The 20,596-nt window shown below is 38.4% G+C and overlaps 1 protein-coding gene across 2 annotated transcripts in view; it reads right to left on the bottom strand.

Annotated features, from left to right (window-relative positions):
* Positions 1-20,596, bottom strand: part of LOC139724199 (uncharacterized) — a 130,190-nt gene that overhangs the window by 15,339 nt on the left and 94,255 nt on the right. For both annotated transcript variants that reach the window (XM_071635343.1, XM_071635344.1), the window contains one exon: positions 17,832-17,898. In XM_071635343.1, coding sequence (XP_071491444.1) covers positions 17,832-17,898 — 67 coding nt within the window. The remainder of the gene's footprint in view (positions 1-17,831; positions 17,899-20,596) is intronic.

Genomic DNA, 20,596 nt, shown 5'->3' with positions numbered 1-20,596 from the left:
GCAGGTACTGGCAGAATGGATACAAAGTGATTCAGAATTGCCATTTCATTCAAATTGCATGGGGAAGTCACGAATTAAGAATGCAAAGAAATAGAGAGAAAGTTTCTCATCTGATTGATATTTCCAGCGAGCCGGAATTTATCATTTACATTGTGGTAAGACAGAAGAAGCTGTGGAATTCTCTCTGTCTCTTTCCAATCCCATTCAACCATTAAACTTATACCGGGTGGAATGCATGAACAGTCCTCTTGCAATCTTGTGGCAAACTACTACAAATTGGCCCACACATAATCCATTGAACGGTGAGGATGCGGGTCGTGCACAGCCTTGAATTTCAATTGCTAAAGAATGCCAGACACAGCCGAGACATCGCGTTTCAGTGTGCTTGAACCAACTTACAGTTCATGACATACTGCATTCTAATCTCTAAAGGGATTAGCATAACAGAAAGGCCAAGGGCATGAACTACGGGGAAAATGGAATATCAGAAGAAATTTGACATGGATTGTTACATGCACCTCGGAAAAAGGTGCAATAGTTTCATCTTCCAAATTGTAATAAGATAATGGCAAAATACAGACAAATGTGCAAACACTACTGTCTGATACTGTAAAACACATCACAATCTCAATTAGATTGTCTCCAAAAGCTTTAGAGTTTCATTGTTGCCAAAGAGGAAGCACATAACACCTGTACTTAACCCTCTACACTGGCTGCCTGTTCATTATTGAATCATATCTAAGTTACTGTTATTTGTTTTCCATTCATTACACATGAAAAGTTCCTCACTACAACTATAGCTAGATAATCCCTTATAATCCTTCGTGCAGCCTTAGGTCTCAAAATTCATCTCTACTCGCTGCGCTACAAACTCATATATCTATGGGTGATTGATCATTTCTTAATGCTGGTTCATTCCTATGGAATAGACTCCCACAAGATATTCAAAATAATAAAATGTATGTCCTCTCTTGTTAACTTTAGATTTCACTCAAAACCCATTTATTCAGACAATCACTTTTGTAAATATTTCCCTCGTCCCTTTTCTCATATCTCTTTTCATATTTTCTATCAGCCTTTCTTTGCGCCAAGAGCATCTGTCCATGATGGATCATGCATCATATGCGTTCATATTGTCATTATCAATTTCAAACAAAAAACAGCAACAAAAAGCCCTCAGTTTGTTGATAAGTGCTTATAAAGCTGGCAAAATAAAGCTGTCAAAAAGATTGCTATGATTATTTTTTCCCCAGCAAAACACTGCAGCGAGTACTCTCACTAATATCTGATGAACTTGTGTGCTCATATAACTCAAATTAATGATTGACCTCAAAGCCATTAACTTCCAAGATAACACTTCCTGACGCCAATAACAGCCTTCTGTTAAAGCTCTGAGTTTTTAATGTGACTGACATTTTGATTGTCACAAACAACAATCATCATAAAACCAAAAGTGGTAATAAAGAACACACAAACACACACACACACACACACACACTCACATACATACATACATACATACATACATACATACATACATACAAAAATGATGCACATTAACCCGTTGACGATGAGTCCTGAGTATACTCGGGCAGATGTCTATGGGAAATGAGTGTTGTAGCAAAATCAGTCCGTCCTCAATGGGTTAACAGTAGCAGAGAGAGATAAAACCATAGTATAGATTGTCAACTATCTGTAGCAATATGGGAGTAACATAACACACATTCTACCAAAATTGCAATAACAATTCCTATTTATCCTTGCCTTGATTGATATCATCATACATTTTTTCTATTCTTTTTTATCTTTAGCTAGTATTATCTTCAGTGTAAAGAGAATGGGGTTTCCTCCAACACTGTTCAGTTTGTTCTGGTGTTAAATGGTTCCTTCAGCACAGGTAGGACAGTGCAGCCAGCATCCCTTACTGGACAGGTTTGTTACGTCATGATTATCAGTCTACACCATTCATCATCCTTTCCCGCCCCTTTCACAGTCACCCCTCAACATCTACTCAGTAATTGGTCCAGTACAGCAGAGCACACAATGTTGAGAGTATGCTCTCCACTGACTCAGATTGTTGAAAACCTAACATTGCTTTAATTACATCGGTTCAGAGTGAGTCGTCCGGTGTGTGTGCTTTGCGAGTTTAGAGAAAAATCAATGACCCACCGGCAAAGTGAAAGCGGATATTAGAAATATACGACTGGTCCACCTAATGGAGTCATGGCCGGAGGCCGCATAGTTAGTCATTCTACTTTAGACTGTACACAAAAATGACTGTACATTATTGATACTCTCAGCAGACTACATGTGAGTGCATTGCCAATTTGAAGATAACTATGCTTTATCAAACACACAAAAATTCATTTTGAAGGGAGGGAGAGGGGGATGGATTTTTTTGTTATCATAAAAGTCATGTCTAGACTAATATGCACACAAATTTGAATTTGCAAATGTGGCTAAGATGAAAAGATTTTATGTCGTTAGTAACCTGGACTGATCATACATAATGTCTCAAACTGGCAACATCTTTGCCTAGTCTGTATGTGGGGCTGCAGGCTGCATTACATGGAAGATGGCACTCTATAACAAGATTTGTTATGTGCTCCCAGGCATGCCTGATGACTCATACAAGGGTCATGGCCACTCTTGCATGGTAGCTAATATGCCTCAAACCAAACTTAAACTGGAGAAGTATGTGACTGCACGACCAGGAGGCAGATTTGACATCTATGCTAATGACCGCATTTACTAGTAGTTGAATACCATGGGATCAGAAGAAACTGTATCCACAGTTTATTCCTTCACAGCAGTGAGAGTAAAGTCAGGAATTATCTCAATGGAAGGAAGCAGAAAGAAATAAATACAAACTTGACAGACTTCCAACGAGGTCAAAGATACTACTGGCAAGATGAGTAATCTCCTAAAAAAAAGAAGAAGAGTTGAGTTGATAAATTCTTTCCTCAAAAGATAGAAGATGTAGAACTTGGGTCAAACAAAGGAAAGCTTGCTCTACTCAACAGAGAGTATGTACTCTTCAACAGAGACCAGCCCTGAGGTGAGTGAGTTGTTAACCCATTGAGGACCGACTGATTTTGTTACAACGTGTATTTCCAATAGATACTTGCCTGAGTATATGTGGGACTTGTCTTAATGAGAGTTGCGGCGAGGGGGGGGGGGGGGTAGGGGTAAGGGGAATTTTCTGTGCAGTGAATAATGAAGATTGGTACTCTGCGTGAGAAAAATTAACCTTTCAACAACAAAAAAAGATGCACTCTGCTGAAAAGATGTTAGAACTTCGCTCACCAAAACTGAGTTGCTTCATTGGAGCTGGACCCCAGGCAGGTGACTACATAAATAGATATGTAGAGATCTGCTCCATAGGTAACGAACAGATATACAAACTCTGCTCTTGGGAGACAAGTCCTCTAACGTATTGGTATGATTACTTTGCTCATCAGAAATGAGTAAGCTCATTATAGCATTGCTCAAAGAAAGTGAGTGCAGAAATTTTGTACTCAATTCAATAAGGAAAAATAAAGAGAAAAACCACTCTATCTTGGCATTAGTACTATGCTCAACATAATATCAATACAGTGATGGGAGTTATGCTCAAGAGAGGTAAGTACAGAAGCAGGAACTCCACTCAACTCAACTGAACTTATCTCAAATCAACTCAACTGAACTGAACTGAACTGAACTCATCTCAACTCAATTTGGCTAAGAGATGAGCACATTAGTCAAGATCACACTAAAGATGAGGAAGTGGGGTAGTGAGAAAAAAAAAATTTCCTCTTTGACAACCAAGGTACAAGCATGTAGTGAAGATGATAATGTATCAAGAGCTCCAAATGAAAATATATTTTGGAAATAAACTAACCATAAATACAGTCCCCTAAAGCTTCTCTCATTCAGAGAGTTAGGAATTCTTCCAACTGCACATGAAACTTTGTCTTTAGTTGAATTTCTTCATTTCACATTTAATGGAAATTTTTATAATGCAATACTCTTTTCTTTTCATACATTCCGTACATTCCATGCATTCAAGAAGATCTCATGACATAATTGTTAACTGTACTTTTGCACGCCCTTCGTTTTTTTTCTTCCCTATATGGCTAATGCAGAAAACAGCTCGTTAAATTCAAATATCATAATCAGAGAGCCTTGTCCTATTCAAACATTATGTGGGTGTCAAAGGTCAACGGGGTTACCTCGAATGACTCACATTGAATCAGTCTGCATGTTTGCATAGAAGTATTCTTTGGCATTGCATATATATTCCTTGGCAGACTCTTTGGCAGTCGTGACGTAATCTTTCGCCCTGCCGAACATATCGGTGATTTCATCCATGCTTTTGCGGCGGTGAGCTGAGCGCAGTTCCGTGCCGAATCTAGGCGGCGGTGGGCGAGCGGGTGACATGCGGGCGATACTGTGAGCTCAAGGTGGGTGCTGGGCTTGTTGCAGTGCCGAAGCGTTCGGCCATTTCATGGACTGACACAAATTCTGTGCAAACACCATGCAACACTACTGCAAGCAATCTGTTTGATATTGCAAAGTCTCAATTAATCTAAAGAATAAAGGCCTCTAGGTGACATATAGTGATGTTTCACAAATCCCAGGTGTGAACTGCTGAAAGAACTGAATATAGTCTCGGATGTCCTCGTTGCTCACAAACATACAACTAAGGACACATTGGAGTACGGAGATGAGCATCGGTAGGTTAAAAAAAGTGTCAAGACTTGAGAGATATTACTGCTTTCATGTATTGCTTTCAAAATCGACAAGGATGGAATCGATTGGTGTAAGCAGAGAGCTTTTATGCCCCTGTCCAGGTATCTGCTATGTCTACATCAGGTCTAGATAGCAGGGATGCGGCGGGTGGCCAGGGATGCGAGGTGCGAAGATGCACTTCCTTTCTAGCACAGCGCACTGCCAAAGACACTTCCGCTGTGATAGCTTCTCACTATTCACTTCATCAATGGCAAAATCGATGGGTCGACGAGACAACCTTGGTGGCGAATTCCAACCACCTGCCGTTCTGTAGCCTTGCACACACCGGAAGGAAGACAGCATGAGATGTACTCCATCCAGTAGATGCACTACTCATAGCAGGAGTTGATGCAGATGCCCTATTTATTCGCCCGTGGATGTAGCATACAGTGTGCCAACATAGCGAGATGTCTGTTCACATGCAACTTTGTGTACGGTCACATTCACACCAGTAGTGGAAGAGATCGAAGCACAAAGTTCTCATGAAGTGCTAGTCCAAAGCACACAAAATCAGCTCCAAGTACTGCACAATTTGTTCTTCCAGTAAATACTTCTCCCTGGCTTTCAAGGCTGCAATTCCACCACCGCTCCTAAAAATTTTTGGAGCCGTTTTTGGGTGGAAAAAGCACTCCTTGTGGTGATGGGGAGCAGAGCCGACGATACCTGGGTGCGCTTCGACGGAAGTAAACGACACACTGCTCTACATTGCCGGTGCAGCCCAATCAATGCACGGTCCAGTGCAGCGAGCTTCGCGATTCCACCAGTGCACTTCGCCCCGGATTCGATCGATGTCATTAAAAATGATCACACGCAGAGACAAAAATAAAATCCTGGTGTGTGGAGATGGAGGGAGAGAGAGGAAGAGGGAGAAAGAGAGAGAGGGGAAGAGAAACGTGCTCCTAATATTGGCCCCAGTGTGTACTCCCGGCATTAATAATGCATGGCGAGGACACTGTACAATCAATATAGAAGCCAAGTACCAAGCAAAGATGGTTTGCCATCACCTTCTTTGTATGTGCACCTGTGTGTGTGTATGCATGTGTGTGTGTGTGTGTGTGTGTGTGTGTGTGTGTGTGTGTGTGTGTGTGTGTGTGTGCTTGTCAGCGCATGTGTGTTTATGCGAGTATGTAGTGTAGATGCTTCATCTGTGTTTGTGCAGAAGAGTGTGTGTGTGTGTGAGTGTGTGTGTGTGTGTGTGTGTGTATGTGCAGGGATGGGAGCGAATTTAGATCAGGGTTCATTCCATTCGGAGACCGGGTTTTGCTCCGATCAGGGTCAAAAAGGGAGGTCAGTCGAAAGACAATCATTGACAAGCACAGACCATTCAATTTCATCTCACAGCATCTCTCTACATTTGTCTGCAAATGTTTGAAAATTTCCTGCCATGGGTCAATTAGCCCTCTAAATGTTGCTGCTGGACATAATCGGTCTGAATTCATTAAATGCTCTTCTTTACCCTGCACCCTCGTGATGTATCAGAACCACACGAATCTTCCGGCGTACGGATAGTTGTCAAAACCCACCTGTCCAGAGTAATCCTACGCTAATGCGCTGATCCGGTTTTCACATCAATTATAAACCACTTAAATCTGACAATCAGAATGGGATATGGGAATAAGGCAGGAGGAGTGAAGAAGACAGACAAAGAGAGAGAGGGAGAGAGAGAGAGAGAGGGAGGAATGGAGAACATAGAAAAGGGTAAGACATGATGAAAAAGAGAGGGAAAAGGGGTGGCAGAGGGGGGGGGGGAGAAAGATAGAGGAGAGAGAGAGAGGGGAGAGAGGGAGAGAGGAAATATGTGGAACAGCCATCTGCACATGTATGATTATCTACTTTTCTGTGTATGCGTGTGTGAGAGAGAGAAAGAAAGAGGGAGGAGGGTAGAGTAGGAAAGGGTAAAACATGAAAAGATAGGAAAAAATGGATTACAAGAGGATAAGAGAAAGAGAGGGAGAGAGAGAAAATAGGAAAGGGAGAAAAGCAATACAGGGGAAAGGTCATGTGCATATTTGCATCTTTTTTGTTTTACTGTATAAATATATATATATATATATATACATATATACAGCACAGACATACAACTCTGTGTATGTGTAGAATATTCATATATATATATATATATATATATATATATATATATACATATGTATATACAGTATATACTTGTGTATGTGAGTGTGAGTGTGCATGTGTGTGTGTGTGTGTGAGGAAGGGGAGAAAAGGCATGTACATCTACTTGTGTGCTATATACTATGTGTATGTGTGTGTGTATGTGTGTGTGTGTGTTTGTGTGTGTGTGTGTGTCTGAGAGAGAGAACAACAGAAACTACAGACAGACAGAAAGAAGTAAAGATAAAACAAACTGGCATTTCAGAGTGAGAGGGAAGTCAATTTGTAAGCAAACATCCTCAGAGATCTTTTCAGAGACACTAATGAGGGAACAGACTACGATATGTGCAGTTTTGACATGCCATGTCCAGTTATATGACAGATTTGATGGTGCTAATTAGTGCTGTTACGCAGAATCTCCACAGACTTGGTACTGGTCTAAAAAAACATCATAAATTACTTGTTTGTCATTTCCAGATATATGTGTAGAATTGTTTTTTCGGAAAAGAATGTTATTGTTATGAGCACGATAAAAATAGTATGTATACTTATAAATAGGGATACCATCTGTGCATGAGGCTGTGATTGATGAGCTTTGAAGTCATATTTAATGTGATATCATGAACTGAACTGTGACAACTGAAGATGGTATTTACAAGAGTACCTCTCAGAGAAGTATGAACTTTCTAATAAAGCTGCGACATTTTAAACCTTCCTGTCAGATCAATCTTGGCCAAACAATTTTGGTTTAGAATCCACCTTTGATAATGTTGATAAATTTTTCTGTCTTTCAGTTCTCTAACGGCCATCAGCTATATTTTGCTCACCCTAATCATAACGAATGCCTTGAAATTGTTTTGGTTGTTGTTGTTTGACAAACATGATACATTTTTACACACACACACAACATAATAATCATAAGTTTGATCCGGAAACATGTGTCAGACTCTCTGGAAACTACAAGCTTTGAATAACCACCTCAGCCTACGCTGTCTTCGCACAAGAGTGCTACTACAAATGTCCTTGCCTCATCGTTTAGTGTTGGTAGGGTCGGGGCACAGCACTTTTTAACCAAATTACGAATCACACACCTGATTTGTCCGAAGATTACACCTGCTCTGCAGAAGTCACTTCCACACTTGCAATGTACAGACAGCATGTACATGTATGCGCTGCACAACATGCATTGTATCTTGTATGTTGAACACATTCAGTTCCACACAGTTACTCATGGCAACAGAACAGAAACTGATACACATATCATTCAGATATATAACAAAGTGATTATGATGATGACGATGATGATGCTGCTGATGATGATAATGATTTGATGATGACAATGATGATAATGATGATGACAATGATGGTGATGATGATTACGATGATGACCACTATGATGCTGATGATGATAATGATGGTGATGATGAAAATGATGATTGTGATGATGATGATAATGATGATGATGATGATGATAATGATGATGATGATGATGATGATGATGATGATTTAATGATGACTTCCATATATGATACTGCCTTTACATTTTCTCTGGGTAACCTCATAAGTGTTAGCATGTTTACCAAGAGGACCCTGCCATTATTGTCACCTCAGCATCGCAAACAAAAACAAAAACAAAGCAAAACAAAGTGGTCCTAATAAAAGGTGGGACCCACCTTTTATTGGAACTACCGGTACTTTGTTTTTGGATATCTAAGCCATTTAAAAACCGATTTTCATCCAGTAAAGTTTTAACTGCTCTCAGAATTGTATGCTCTTTAATCTTGCATATAATTGATTTTTAATTATCTTGGAAAAGTTCAAATCTGAATCCCCATCTCAACCAAAACCATACCCTCCCTTTAAAGTGAGGATCCCAGTTTTGCAAAATATACAGAAGCTGGTGCACTTAAATACAGCACCCAAAATCCTTAAGAGTGGAATGCCTCTTTGAGCATATAAGTCACCTTGTCAAACCTTGGAAGTTGCTTTTCTATCAAAACTTACTTTCTCAAGTGTGCTTCCTCTTTAGGTATTGCTACATTTTCACAGTGAGCAATACCAGATGTCCTCTGGCTCATGAACTTTTCACAATGCAATCACATCAAGTCATGATATTTGCTGCCAAGTGATAAATGAGTTTATAACAATATTCTATATCATGTCATATTTTCTTACTCTTCTCACAGCCGTGTCAGCATGAACCACATAATGTCCCCGCTCCCATCCTAGAAAACTGATTGAAAATTTTAATCAAGGCAAATGATAATGGGAGTGGAGGATGGCATACAAGTTGACAATAGAAGCTAACATGACAGTAATCTCTTTCTAAATTCCCCTATACAAGGATGAAAAGCCAATTATTGCTCTTATCACAGCTGCAAATGATACCAATCTCATGGAGGGAAGAAGCAGAAACACATGAAATTAAATCAGAAAGCTGGTCTCTTTACTCCCAGTATAGACCGTGGCTGATGGAGGTCACATCAGATTAGCATAATGAGAACGATGTTTGCTACTCAAAAGCTGTAATGTGAATCCTTTGAGGTGACGTTTGGTAATATCTGGGTGATGGTGCTACCCAATCACAAAACATTGATACATTTCTTTGGGTGCATGCATGTTTTGATAAAAAAGCAAAACAAAACAGATATCACATTAATTACACAGACTTCTACCACAAAAAAAAAATCATGAGTTAACCCTTCAGCAGCTGAAGATTCCACAAATAATGGCCTACGGTTCCCTAGAAGGTACGGCAATACTACTCTCCTATTGACAACTTTCTAAATTACGGAAAATAGCTCACCGCTCATTTATTTTTGTCTCTTATAAGTTATGTTTATTTGAAGGCCTATTAAGACTTTGCCAAGAAAATTGTGTGTCACAGGAATAATTCTAACATACTTTTGTGGACCTTTGACTCTTTATCAAATTACATAATTATATATTCTATATGAAAGCAATGAAATGGTACAGCATAAAACTATAAGAAAGCAGACAGGCGGTTTTAGGCATTTCAGGGAGTAATAAGACACGAGTGGTTTTGGGTAGTGTAGTTACTGATGTATTAAAACTTACTATTCCTTGTTTGTCATTTCATACTCAAGCCAGAGTGCTCCCTTGCCAATTGGCACAGGTTTTGTCTCGAGTTATGAAGAGTGCTTACCGTATTCCCTTATTCACTATATTGTCACAATGGCCATCCTATTGGACTAAGGCACATTGTTACACCTGAAAGCAAGAGCTGACTTTATAGCTAGGCTAGGCACATAAAGGGTGAATAGCAATAATGCACATTGAATGACAATGCTCTCACATAAACCCAGACTTACTGGCCCCCAAAAATACAAAAGCAGACTTTTAAATTACATAATCTTAAAGGGTAGTGTTTGCATCAGTTAGATCTATACTGTAGATAGGTCTAGTGTGTACAAGGATGTTAGACAGGTCTGCCAACATTCCCACATCAGAGAGTTTCCACACAGCAATCAGGGAGATATCTGTGTGTTACATGCATTTCAATGGGTGAAAATAATTCCCAAATCAGGGAGATTTGAATATTCTCTTATTCAGACATGAACAGATTTTGACATTTTCAGGGAGACTCCTGCAGAATCAGGGAGACTTGACAGCTATGAATAAATGACTGAGGGTAGACCTGCTTCCCAATCCAATCAACATCAACTCACTTTTTAAAATTGATAAAAGGTTTTATACCGCTCACTTTTCTTCTATTTGTAATGAGACTAATCATTCATATCAAATCAACCTGTCCTTAGTTTTTAAAATCATTTGTTATTTGTCCTGTTTGTCCATGCTAAGTTTATCTTCAAATTGTTGGAAATTGTTACTTTACCACATCTTTGTACAGTTCTCCTATCTTTTTCTTCAAAAAAAAAAAGAGAGAGAGAGAGAAAAAGAATTTGTGGTGCAAGACATTAAGACTCCCGAGCAAGAAGCATCTACTTGTGGCTACCAGTAAACTCAACAGGTTAAAGTCATTTACATGAATATTACAATCATGATGGAGAAGATTATACTCTAGATAGTATTGGAATAGGTTTGTAGATATTCACTTTGATACAGAATTTCATTGCATTATGTAATAATCATGGCACACACTTCTATCCTTGATATATAGTTTGCATGCATCAATTGCTGCAGTGTACGAAAAGTCCTCAAAAGTCTTGAAATAATCCTGACAGTGAAACTGTGGGTAAGATTTGCATGAGTCAAAAGAAGCATAATTCTACAAACATATGCATTTTATGAATATTGTATTGACATGAAATGACTTCTGTAATATGATGAATACATCATACTCGGATGGTATTATACAGGAAGCAAGATCAAGCGAGAATTTGATATACCAATCCTCTACTCAGTTAGAAGCTGACTACATACATATGGCAATGACAATCTTAACTTACAGCTCACTCGTTTCATCAACGGCTAAAACTGGAGAAGGTTGAGGTTTGTCGCCCTCTACGGGTGGCTGACAGATAGAACAGCATAAGCCCATGTTTGCAGCACCGGTCTGTCATCAACAGTACTGTATGAGGGGTGAGATCGACCTGTTCATCTCATTCCATATTTTTCCTCCGGCTATTAATGACAGGAAGAAAGAAGATATCCTCCAACGGATGATGGCAATCAAAGAGACGAGATGATGATTATCTTAGGCCTCTCTGCCACGTCTCATTGGCTGCCGAGAATTGCTTTCCGCGTCATTTCTGTCGAGCCACATGAAAGACGAAGATGATCACTCCTGGAGTCTCCAACATTCAAGAGCTATTTTTAAGGAGACCAGCTTGACTTTACCTCTCCGGACGAATCTCTCTTTCCCCTCAGAGAAATAAAACACAGATACACCTTTTCTGTCTATGATTCAGAGACAGACTCCGCCGCGGTGATGGTATACAAAGTAATCACATAGCTCTTGAAAATAAAAGAGTTCAAAGCAGTCAAAACAGCTTTCTTTCCAGTTATCTGCAGCAGAATGGTAATAAACACCTCTGCACGATGGACCAAACAACCAGAAAGTGCTTTGCTCTATAAGCAGAAATTTGCCTGCATGAATAAGACCACGATAAGCGCTAGTGCTTCGCAAAGACACAAAAGTCCTTAAAAAGACGTCCACTGAATACACATGCCTTGAAAAGATGGCCAGATAAACAGATCAAGGAAGAATAAGTCAGCAAACAAAACCTTTCTCTTTTTTGTTTGGTAGGCAATGAGGCAGAGCAAACATGCGCTCTTCTCTCCCATCCAGGGACGCAAGTCCCGTTTGTTGAAAGGCTTCTCCTTTTACTGCCTTGTAGCTCACATGCAGTAAAAAGTTTTGCAGGAAGCCACGCATGTCATAGTCATAGACCAAGACAGAAAGAAAAAGAGACAGAAAGAGACAGAGAGAGAGACAGACAGAAATAGATCAAGAAAGAAAGGAAAGAGATTTGTATAAATCATAATCATACACCATGTACATCTATCTCTCCCTCTATCTTTCTGCATACATGTGTGTATATATACACACACCTACATACATACATACATACGTATATACAAAAAGAGAAAGACAGCAGACAGACAGACAGACAGACATAGAAATAAAGAGAGGAAACAGTGACAGAGGGAGAGAAGAAAAGAACAGACAGACTGAAAAAAAATAGGTATAGCAAAGAAAATGCATTAGATTCCTAACCTCGCACCACAGAGGTTACGCAATCACAGTGCTTTCACTTCGGAAAAAAAAAGGACTGTTCATTGTATCTGATTGAAGGCTACTAAGATGACATTTGAAGGAATTTTTGGACACAGAAAAACAACAAAAAAAGGACATTCCATGCTGAAATTCTTCACAGAATTAAAGTATCACTATGGCAAAAACCTTTTAAGAATTAAGTGGTGTTTAAAGACCATGCTAGTCATTTCACTGATACGGTGGAATGAATCCATTTGAGACTCTCTGCCTCCTAAAAATCATCTCCCTCAAAAAACTCAATCAGGAGTAAGAAAACAGCAACACACTCGCTTCAAGAGAATACTGGGAAAGTTTAAATTTTTGTGCATTTCCTGTGACCAGAATCAAGCGGGAAAATAAGAACAAGCATAAATCTTTGCTTGCTATGTGCACCACTGATTAATGTCTTGATTCTGTGGAATTAAAAAATGCAAAATTCATCCCTTAATTAATCCCTTAAGTTTAATTAATAGATTTAAACAAATCTATCACTTTTACAGTATTTCACAGATATACTTTGCTGTAGAAATCTTCAATGTATGGAAGTGCAGCTAAAAATTATGGCTTATTTATTTTGCAAGGAACATAACAGGTTATGCTGGTTTTTCAAATAAGAAGGGAGTAGAATGTTGTTACAACTACCTCAAAGTTGATAGTGGTTGGGCAAATAAATAGAATAATAGACTTGCAAAAGGCCCCACATAATAATATGCATACACCCTTTATGACCTATTTACCAAACATTTGTACACAAATGATACAATGGTAGTTACAAGGATGCTCATTTAACCAACTTTAATCAGTTAGCATGAGTGCAATTCTGCCACCTTTAACATCATTCCACAATGCATGAATTTGTGCTGATTGCAAGACCCGCTCGGATCACACAATATTCTGCAACAATATAACAGGCATTTCAGGTCTTTTACCTTGAAGAAACTTCAGAGCCCATATCGCATGAGAATCACTGATTCGTAGAAACCACAAAATGTCCAAATTCCTACATGTCAAATATTTGTTCCAGACGGATTCTGGATCACAAAAAGTAAGCTTGCAGTAAAACTCTTTCCGGTCCTTTCATTCTGAACGAAACACAAAGAGAAATCTGCTGACAGCCGGACCAGTTCAAGTCAAAGTGACTTGAAGAGTTGATGGAGCAAAAATACTTGCTTTTTCCACATGAACGATGCAGAGCTGGAATCAGCCTCAAAGGTTAGATAAAGTTTAACTACCACTGCTCCCATGATCAGACATGTAACCAAATAGCATAACACTAGGGCATAAACACATGCCTGGTGTGCGTAAAATCTGCCCACTTTTTGGTCTATAACAAGAAAACAATAACAATTGAAAGGTGCACGAGGTTTGCAAGTATACGTGTGTATAGTTACATGTAGCCCCCATAGAAGGATCATATTCCATTCTTTGGGCAATTACATTTTATGTGCCTTGGCATTGTTTTTGTCACTATAACGGCATGCAAGCTAACAGAAAGACTAATGCACTAACAGAGGCAAGCATACACACAAATGACATATGAAGTTTCACATTTTTCTTGGTCTCGGATCATATAGATCTTATGACAAGGAACCTATTCTACTAGGAAGGACTGAATGATAAAATAATACAGCGAGTCTGTGAGGTATACAATGTAAATGATAAGTACTATGACTAATACTACTACTGTGACTAATATTCAAAGGCTGATGTACAGGAACTATATATGTACCTATAGATATAGTACAGTTATTTTGAAACAGCCCCTGCATCTACTTCTACTACTGCCACTCTTTCTACTAACTCCATAATAGTATCACAGTGCTATTCCCAACGCCATGATTTCATATGGTCACTTGTACGGGCATGTGACAACAGCGAAATGTTTCCTTGAGCTAGGGTGTGGGGCGTTACAGAGAAAATCAGGTACATAGGCAAAAGACAGAGATGTTTACATGAAAAGATACAAGAGAGCTATATACACAGACACTGATCGGGGAAAGAGAGGAGAGAATTATGATTAATGAGGCAGTTTGCGTCATAGCCCACAACACAGAATGTCAAACAAATTAAATTGGCCCACGGCATGAGACAATACAGGACACAAATTGATAATCAGGTGTGCCCTGTAGTCACGCAGGCACAGCCCCCGAGAAACTAATCAGTATTCATTATGGAAACGGACTCCTCTTCACTGAAATGCAGCGCTGCACATCTGCAAGGCCTTTGCCCGGCAGGACAGGGTAATGAATGAGATCGTTTGCGGAGGACAATGCTTCAATTTTGATCTGATATCAGAAGATAGTAACATGAAGAATGAAACAAGAACAACACCATAATGAGGGACGGCAAAACAAACTCCTTCATCGCCTCCCACACACTCATTACCCCATCCTAAAACCAATACCCCCAACCTAACCCTCCCATACACCTGCTTCTATACGTGACCCGCTACAACAAAAGGATCCAAAAGTCGGAAGGTCAATTTTCTGAGAATGACATGACATTATTCCCTTATTCTTCTGCTTTAATTGCATATATAACACCACTTGTAAAAGTAGTCAGTTGCAAAGATATCGATGATTTTATGGGAGTATGTACAGAGGTAGAGGAAATCAGCATTTTGAGAAAATCGCCTTCAAAAGTTGTACTTTCGATGCAATCGTGATCAAGGGGAGGCAAGACAGTTTTCACCTCTTGACGTTAGAAGGTATGGTCCTAGCAACCTTCACAAATGCTCATTCAAACCTAGCACTAGCAGTCTACGCACAACCAATCAGTAACCAGGATGCCACACACTGACCAATAAGATCACTCCTCCATTGCTATAAGGGCAGAGTCTATCGGCGGTGCTAGACCCAAATCTTCGGACATGTTTCTGCTCCGTTTGAACTCTGAAAATTATGGCCAAGAAAAAGCCTAATTTCTTTCCTTTCCTTTGACCATTTGGATTCAAAATTTCAGCGGCTGATAGATGAAACATTAGACTACACAATTACGCCAAAAACAGAAAATCAATGGTTTTGACCGAATTTAATGATCTGACTTTAAACTTGAATTTCTTGGCTCAGTCTTCAGCGACTTTCGGATCCTTTTGACGTGGCGGGTCACATATATTTTTCACCTCATACTGTCCCAAGCACTCCCTGCTGTACCCCTCCCATACACCCCCTTTCCCCTTCCTTATCCCATCAAATTTTTGAAATGCAGAAATAAAAACTGAACTGAACTGAACTGAACTGAAATCCCCTATACCTCTTATTGCAAATTGGAACTTGTAAGAAGATATACTTAATCTACTTATATTTATCTAGTCATCTATTAGTCTTGTTTTCACAGGTATGCAATGAGAAGGTAATATCTATTTTTCAAGTTTTTCAAATTTATGATTCCTCACAATGGCCTACAATTATTATACACTCTGCTTCTGTTTTATAGGAGGGCCATAATTTGTTGTACTGTTATTTTAATGAATTGGAAGTGAATCACTAAATTGTCTGCAAAGTAAGCTACAAAATCATTGTGAAATATATGCCAGAAACAGTATTAAATATGTTATATAACATCTTTACAAAGAGGCTTCAGAAATTGGTAAAGTCCATAAGACTTTACTTGTTTGTTTGTTTCCCTGTTTTGGGGGATGGGGTGGGTTGGGGGGGGGGGAGTAGGTATTTCTCTCAAAAGGAAAAATGTTCATGGCAAACTTAATTCAAAGATATATCTTCTGGGCTCAGTGCCAATAATAATTGATAGAAAGCTTGAATCAAAATGTGGATCTATATGTATAAAATGTGTTAACTCATTACATGTACAGTATGTATGTTCCATACATTACACCAAACTTGTAGTAAACTAAGTGTTATTACTGAACAGAAATGTTACCCTTCATCGTTAAGGTCACAGATTTATGTTACTAGGTTACAGCAAGGGTGTGCCAAAAAGTTTGACCCCTCACCTATGAAAGCACAGATTGGCACCTTCTCATTATCCTCAATGAGCGCATAACACAAATAACCTAGATCGATGCTACTAACAGGAAGAATATGACTCACTTCACACACAAACACATCAAAAACAAACAAACAAAACAAAATGCATTTTGCAGTGTGTATGCAACTGAGCCAATCATTTTTGTAATTATCACTTTCAAGGATTTAAATCATCGCCCCAAGGTTTGCCTCCCACATTTCATGGAGAGTGATGATTATTTGGACACTATGTCGCACAGAAAAAAAGGTGTAGGCTTATTCTGCCATCTTTTGTTTTGTGCCAGAATCTACTCCTGCCCCATACAATCTGACCAGAATCCACTGGCAACTCTCTCATTATTTTTTTTTTCTCCCCAGTGATCATCAATTCTGTCAAATCTCCCTCCAAGGCCGTAATCATATCACTTTCTAGTCTGATATAAGAGGCACAAATGGCCTACAGCATACCCATAGAGTGAGAGATAGAGAGACAAAGAACCTTGTTCACATTGTTTGAAAAACTTAGCATGTAAATTATGATGGAATACAGTACATATGACAAGTTAAGAGAATACATGACACATAGTCAGCCATGCAGACAGGTTAACAATGTTTAAGTACCATAGGAAATACACCTGTAGATAGAAAGATAGACAGAGATAGATAGATAGATAGGTAAATAGATTTATAGATAGACAGGTATATAGATATATAGGTAGGTAGCTAGATAGATGAATAGATAGATTGATAGATGAATAGGTAAATAGATAGATAAACAGATAGATAGATAGATGCATAGATAGATATTTTGATAGATAGGCAGATAGATAAATAGATAGGTAGGGAGATAGATGAATAGATAGATAGATGAATAGATAGATAGATGAATAGATAGATAGATAGACGGGTAGGTAGATAGATAGATAGGTAGATAGATAGACAGATAGGTAGGTAGATAGATAGATAGATAGACAGATAGGTAGATAGATATATAGGTAGATAGATAGATAGATAGGCAGGTAGATAGATAGACAGATAGATAGACAGATAGGTAGATAGATGGATAGATAGATAGGTAGGTAGGTAGGTAGAAAAATATATAGATTGATAGAAAGAGAAAGAGAGAGAGAGAGAAAATGATACAAAGGGAAACTGCAAAGTATGTAAGAAAAAAATTTATGCTCCTGTAGGAACAATCAAATAAAGTCTTCAACATCATCACAGACCAAATTATAAAATGTACTTACTTATACCAGCAGAAGAAGGCCACTGCCACGCAAATGATAGCCACTACGACACAGCCAACCACAATCACTGCAAAGAATAGCAAAAGAAAACCAAAAAGTAGAAAAAATAGTCATAACTTGTATTGTAATCATCATCATCATCATCATCATCATCATCATCATCATCGTCATCACTTTGATAATTTGTTTCTTTGTTTTCTCATACATACAAATATTTCTCCAGCAAAACCCAATTTTGCAATTATTCATGTGAAACAGGACATCAGAGCCAACATATGTTATTCCCAAGCCTTAGCAGGTTGACCACTTCTATTTCCAAATTGGACTACTGCCCTCTATGGCTGAATGTATGTAAGGCACACTTCTTGATTTTTATGTAGGTCTACAGTGTACCTGCGACATTCTCTTCTTTCCATATTTTTTTTCTTGCTAAGAATAGGAAAGGTAATGATATAATGCAAGAGCAGGATACATGCCTATCTGCAGAATAATACATCATGGATACATAAACAGTTTTATAGAGACATACTACTCAAACACAAGAGCAACTTTACAATTAAAACAGGAAAGCTGTCAGTTGCTTTGGTTGTATGCCATCTAGTTGCAGATATCAGTTCGGTTACGAGTTCTTATTAATTGAAACTCAAATTTTCCATACCTATCAAACAGTATTCCATACATCCTTGAGATTCTATTACTCTAATGCTAACTCAATATTAAAAGAGATTTTAATAACTTTGACCAATTATTGGATATTTCACATGAAGAAAGAGAATATTAACTGCAAATTGACACTTGCCCATTAACTTTGTTATTTTTTTCTTCAAAACATTCTTTAATTCATTTCTGCTTCACATGCCAGTTCTTACCAATATCTGCAATGTCTGTTTGAGTTCAGCTTACTTTATAGGAATTTTGTTTCTAAGCTCATTCCAGCATTATATTGCTTGACACAGTTTCTGGTGGATTGTTTTCTCCCAAGTGTAAACAGCCAGTAAAAAAACAAACAAACAAACAAAAAAGATCATTCCTCTTTATCATCATCATATTCTTATGGCATGCAAATAAGAAAGTGTTGTATAACATAAATATGACAGAGCAAAACAGTCTGGACGAGAGATCTGAGATAGACACACCTCCAATGATAGCTTACTTGAAGTGACAGCTATGGTGCAAACTGAATGCTGCCCTCTTGTGACCAAAGTTGGAAGATGCCCATGACACAGCACGCATTCCATTGCACCATTAACCCTGAATTTCATCTGTTACAAATTTGTCTGCTGGTGTTGAAATATCACTTAGAGGTATACATACCCACTATAGTGGAATTCACAAGCTTTATCAAATCTATTTCTGAAATTTGAAAATTACACAATGTCTTAAATCTCCAAAAGAATATGTAGATACCACAGGAGAAACAGTATTTTTTGTGCATGCAAAAAAAAAAATGAATTTAGATAAGTAAAAATGCACAATCATCAGAATCAGGAATAGCGGTAATACAAAGAGAACTGAATGTCCCTGGCATGGCACCTCTGATACTATCAAAAAATTCTTCTCCATCATCACCATTTACATCCTAACAAACCTTGAGCAAGATTTATTTAGATCATCTGCAACTTCTGTTATTGTAATGTGCACAAGAAGTTTGAAGTTAGAGTCAAAATACTTAACTTAAAACTTTTAAAAAATACCATCATACCCCACCCATGACCTTGCCTGGTGTTGATAACTGCAACGCTAGGAAATTTCCTTCGCTAAAGCATAAGCAACATGAGCCTCTTTAACTAGAGAATAACAGAGTTTGCATAGAAATGATTGTCTGGATAAAAGGCAACAATGATACATCTTACTCCTATTGTCAGCATTTGTTTGTGACATAGTTTTCTGTCATAGCTGATAATAATCTTGCTTGTGATTATTTTTATCTGATCTCTAAAATTCTACAACTGTAAGCCTACATCTAGTATTTCATCTTTTTTTTTCTAGTGTTGTAATTGTGAGTAATAAATCTCTCTGTCATTGCTGATGATAATCTTCTCCCTGATCCTAATCTCTCTCTCATTTTTTTTCTCATTTTCTCTCTTACTATACCACCTTATGAGTGTGTATCGCAGCTTGCGATCATATTTTGCAATATATTGTGTCATCTCAGTTGATTGCTTTCAATATATGTAAAATTAGATTTTCATCAAAATTAAACTGATTATCAAGAGGCGTCTGATTTGATAGTGCTAGGCGCAATCACTATGAAAAAAACAAAAATAGATAAACTATAAATCTTCCCATCTATTTCCCCCCCCCCCCCCCCACACACACAAGCCTACAGACTGGTTTTTTTCTTCATACAGTTGAACCTCTCTTATCCGGCCTCCCTTTATCCGGATCTCTCTATTATACGGACGCAATCTCACCGTGATTTAAAAAAAAAAATAATTACGGGAGGAAAGGGGGATTCCCAACTCCTTGAGAACTCCTACACAAACACAGAAGTTACTTCCAACATGATTAACATATATTACATCAAATTTCCTTCCAAATTGCTTACCTTCAGTCACTTTAACATCCCCAAACATCCCCAAATGTAACAATGAAAAGGTTGCAGTATGCACATTACTACATGTGGTACTACAATGGGCTACATCAGTACATGTGTATGTATGTACATGTATAAAGCATTGAGTCTCCCGTATCCGGCCAAATCCCTTATCCGGATGAGCCCCGGTCCCGACTTGTCTGGATACGAGAGGTTCAACTGTATCTAT

Source organism: Diadema antillarum, unplaced genomic scaffold (assembly GCF_040938485.1).
Source record: "Diadema antillarum isolate AM-2024a unplaced genomic scaffold, OU_Dant_1.0 scf00000208, whole genome shotgun sequence".
Taxonomy (NCBI): Eukaryota; Metazoa; Echinodermata; class Echinoidea; order Diadematoida; family Diadematidae; genus Diadema; species Diadema antillarum.
Note: the sequence above shows the minus strand (reverse complement) of the source record. Positions and strands in the feature narration are given on the sequence as shown.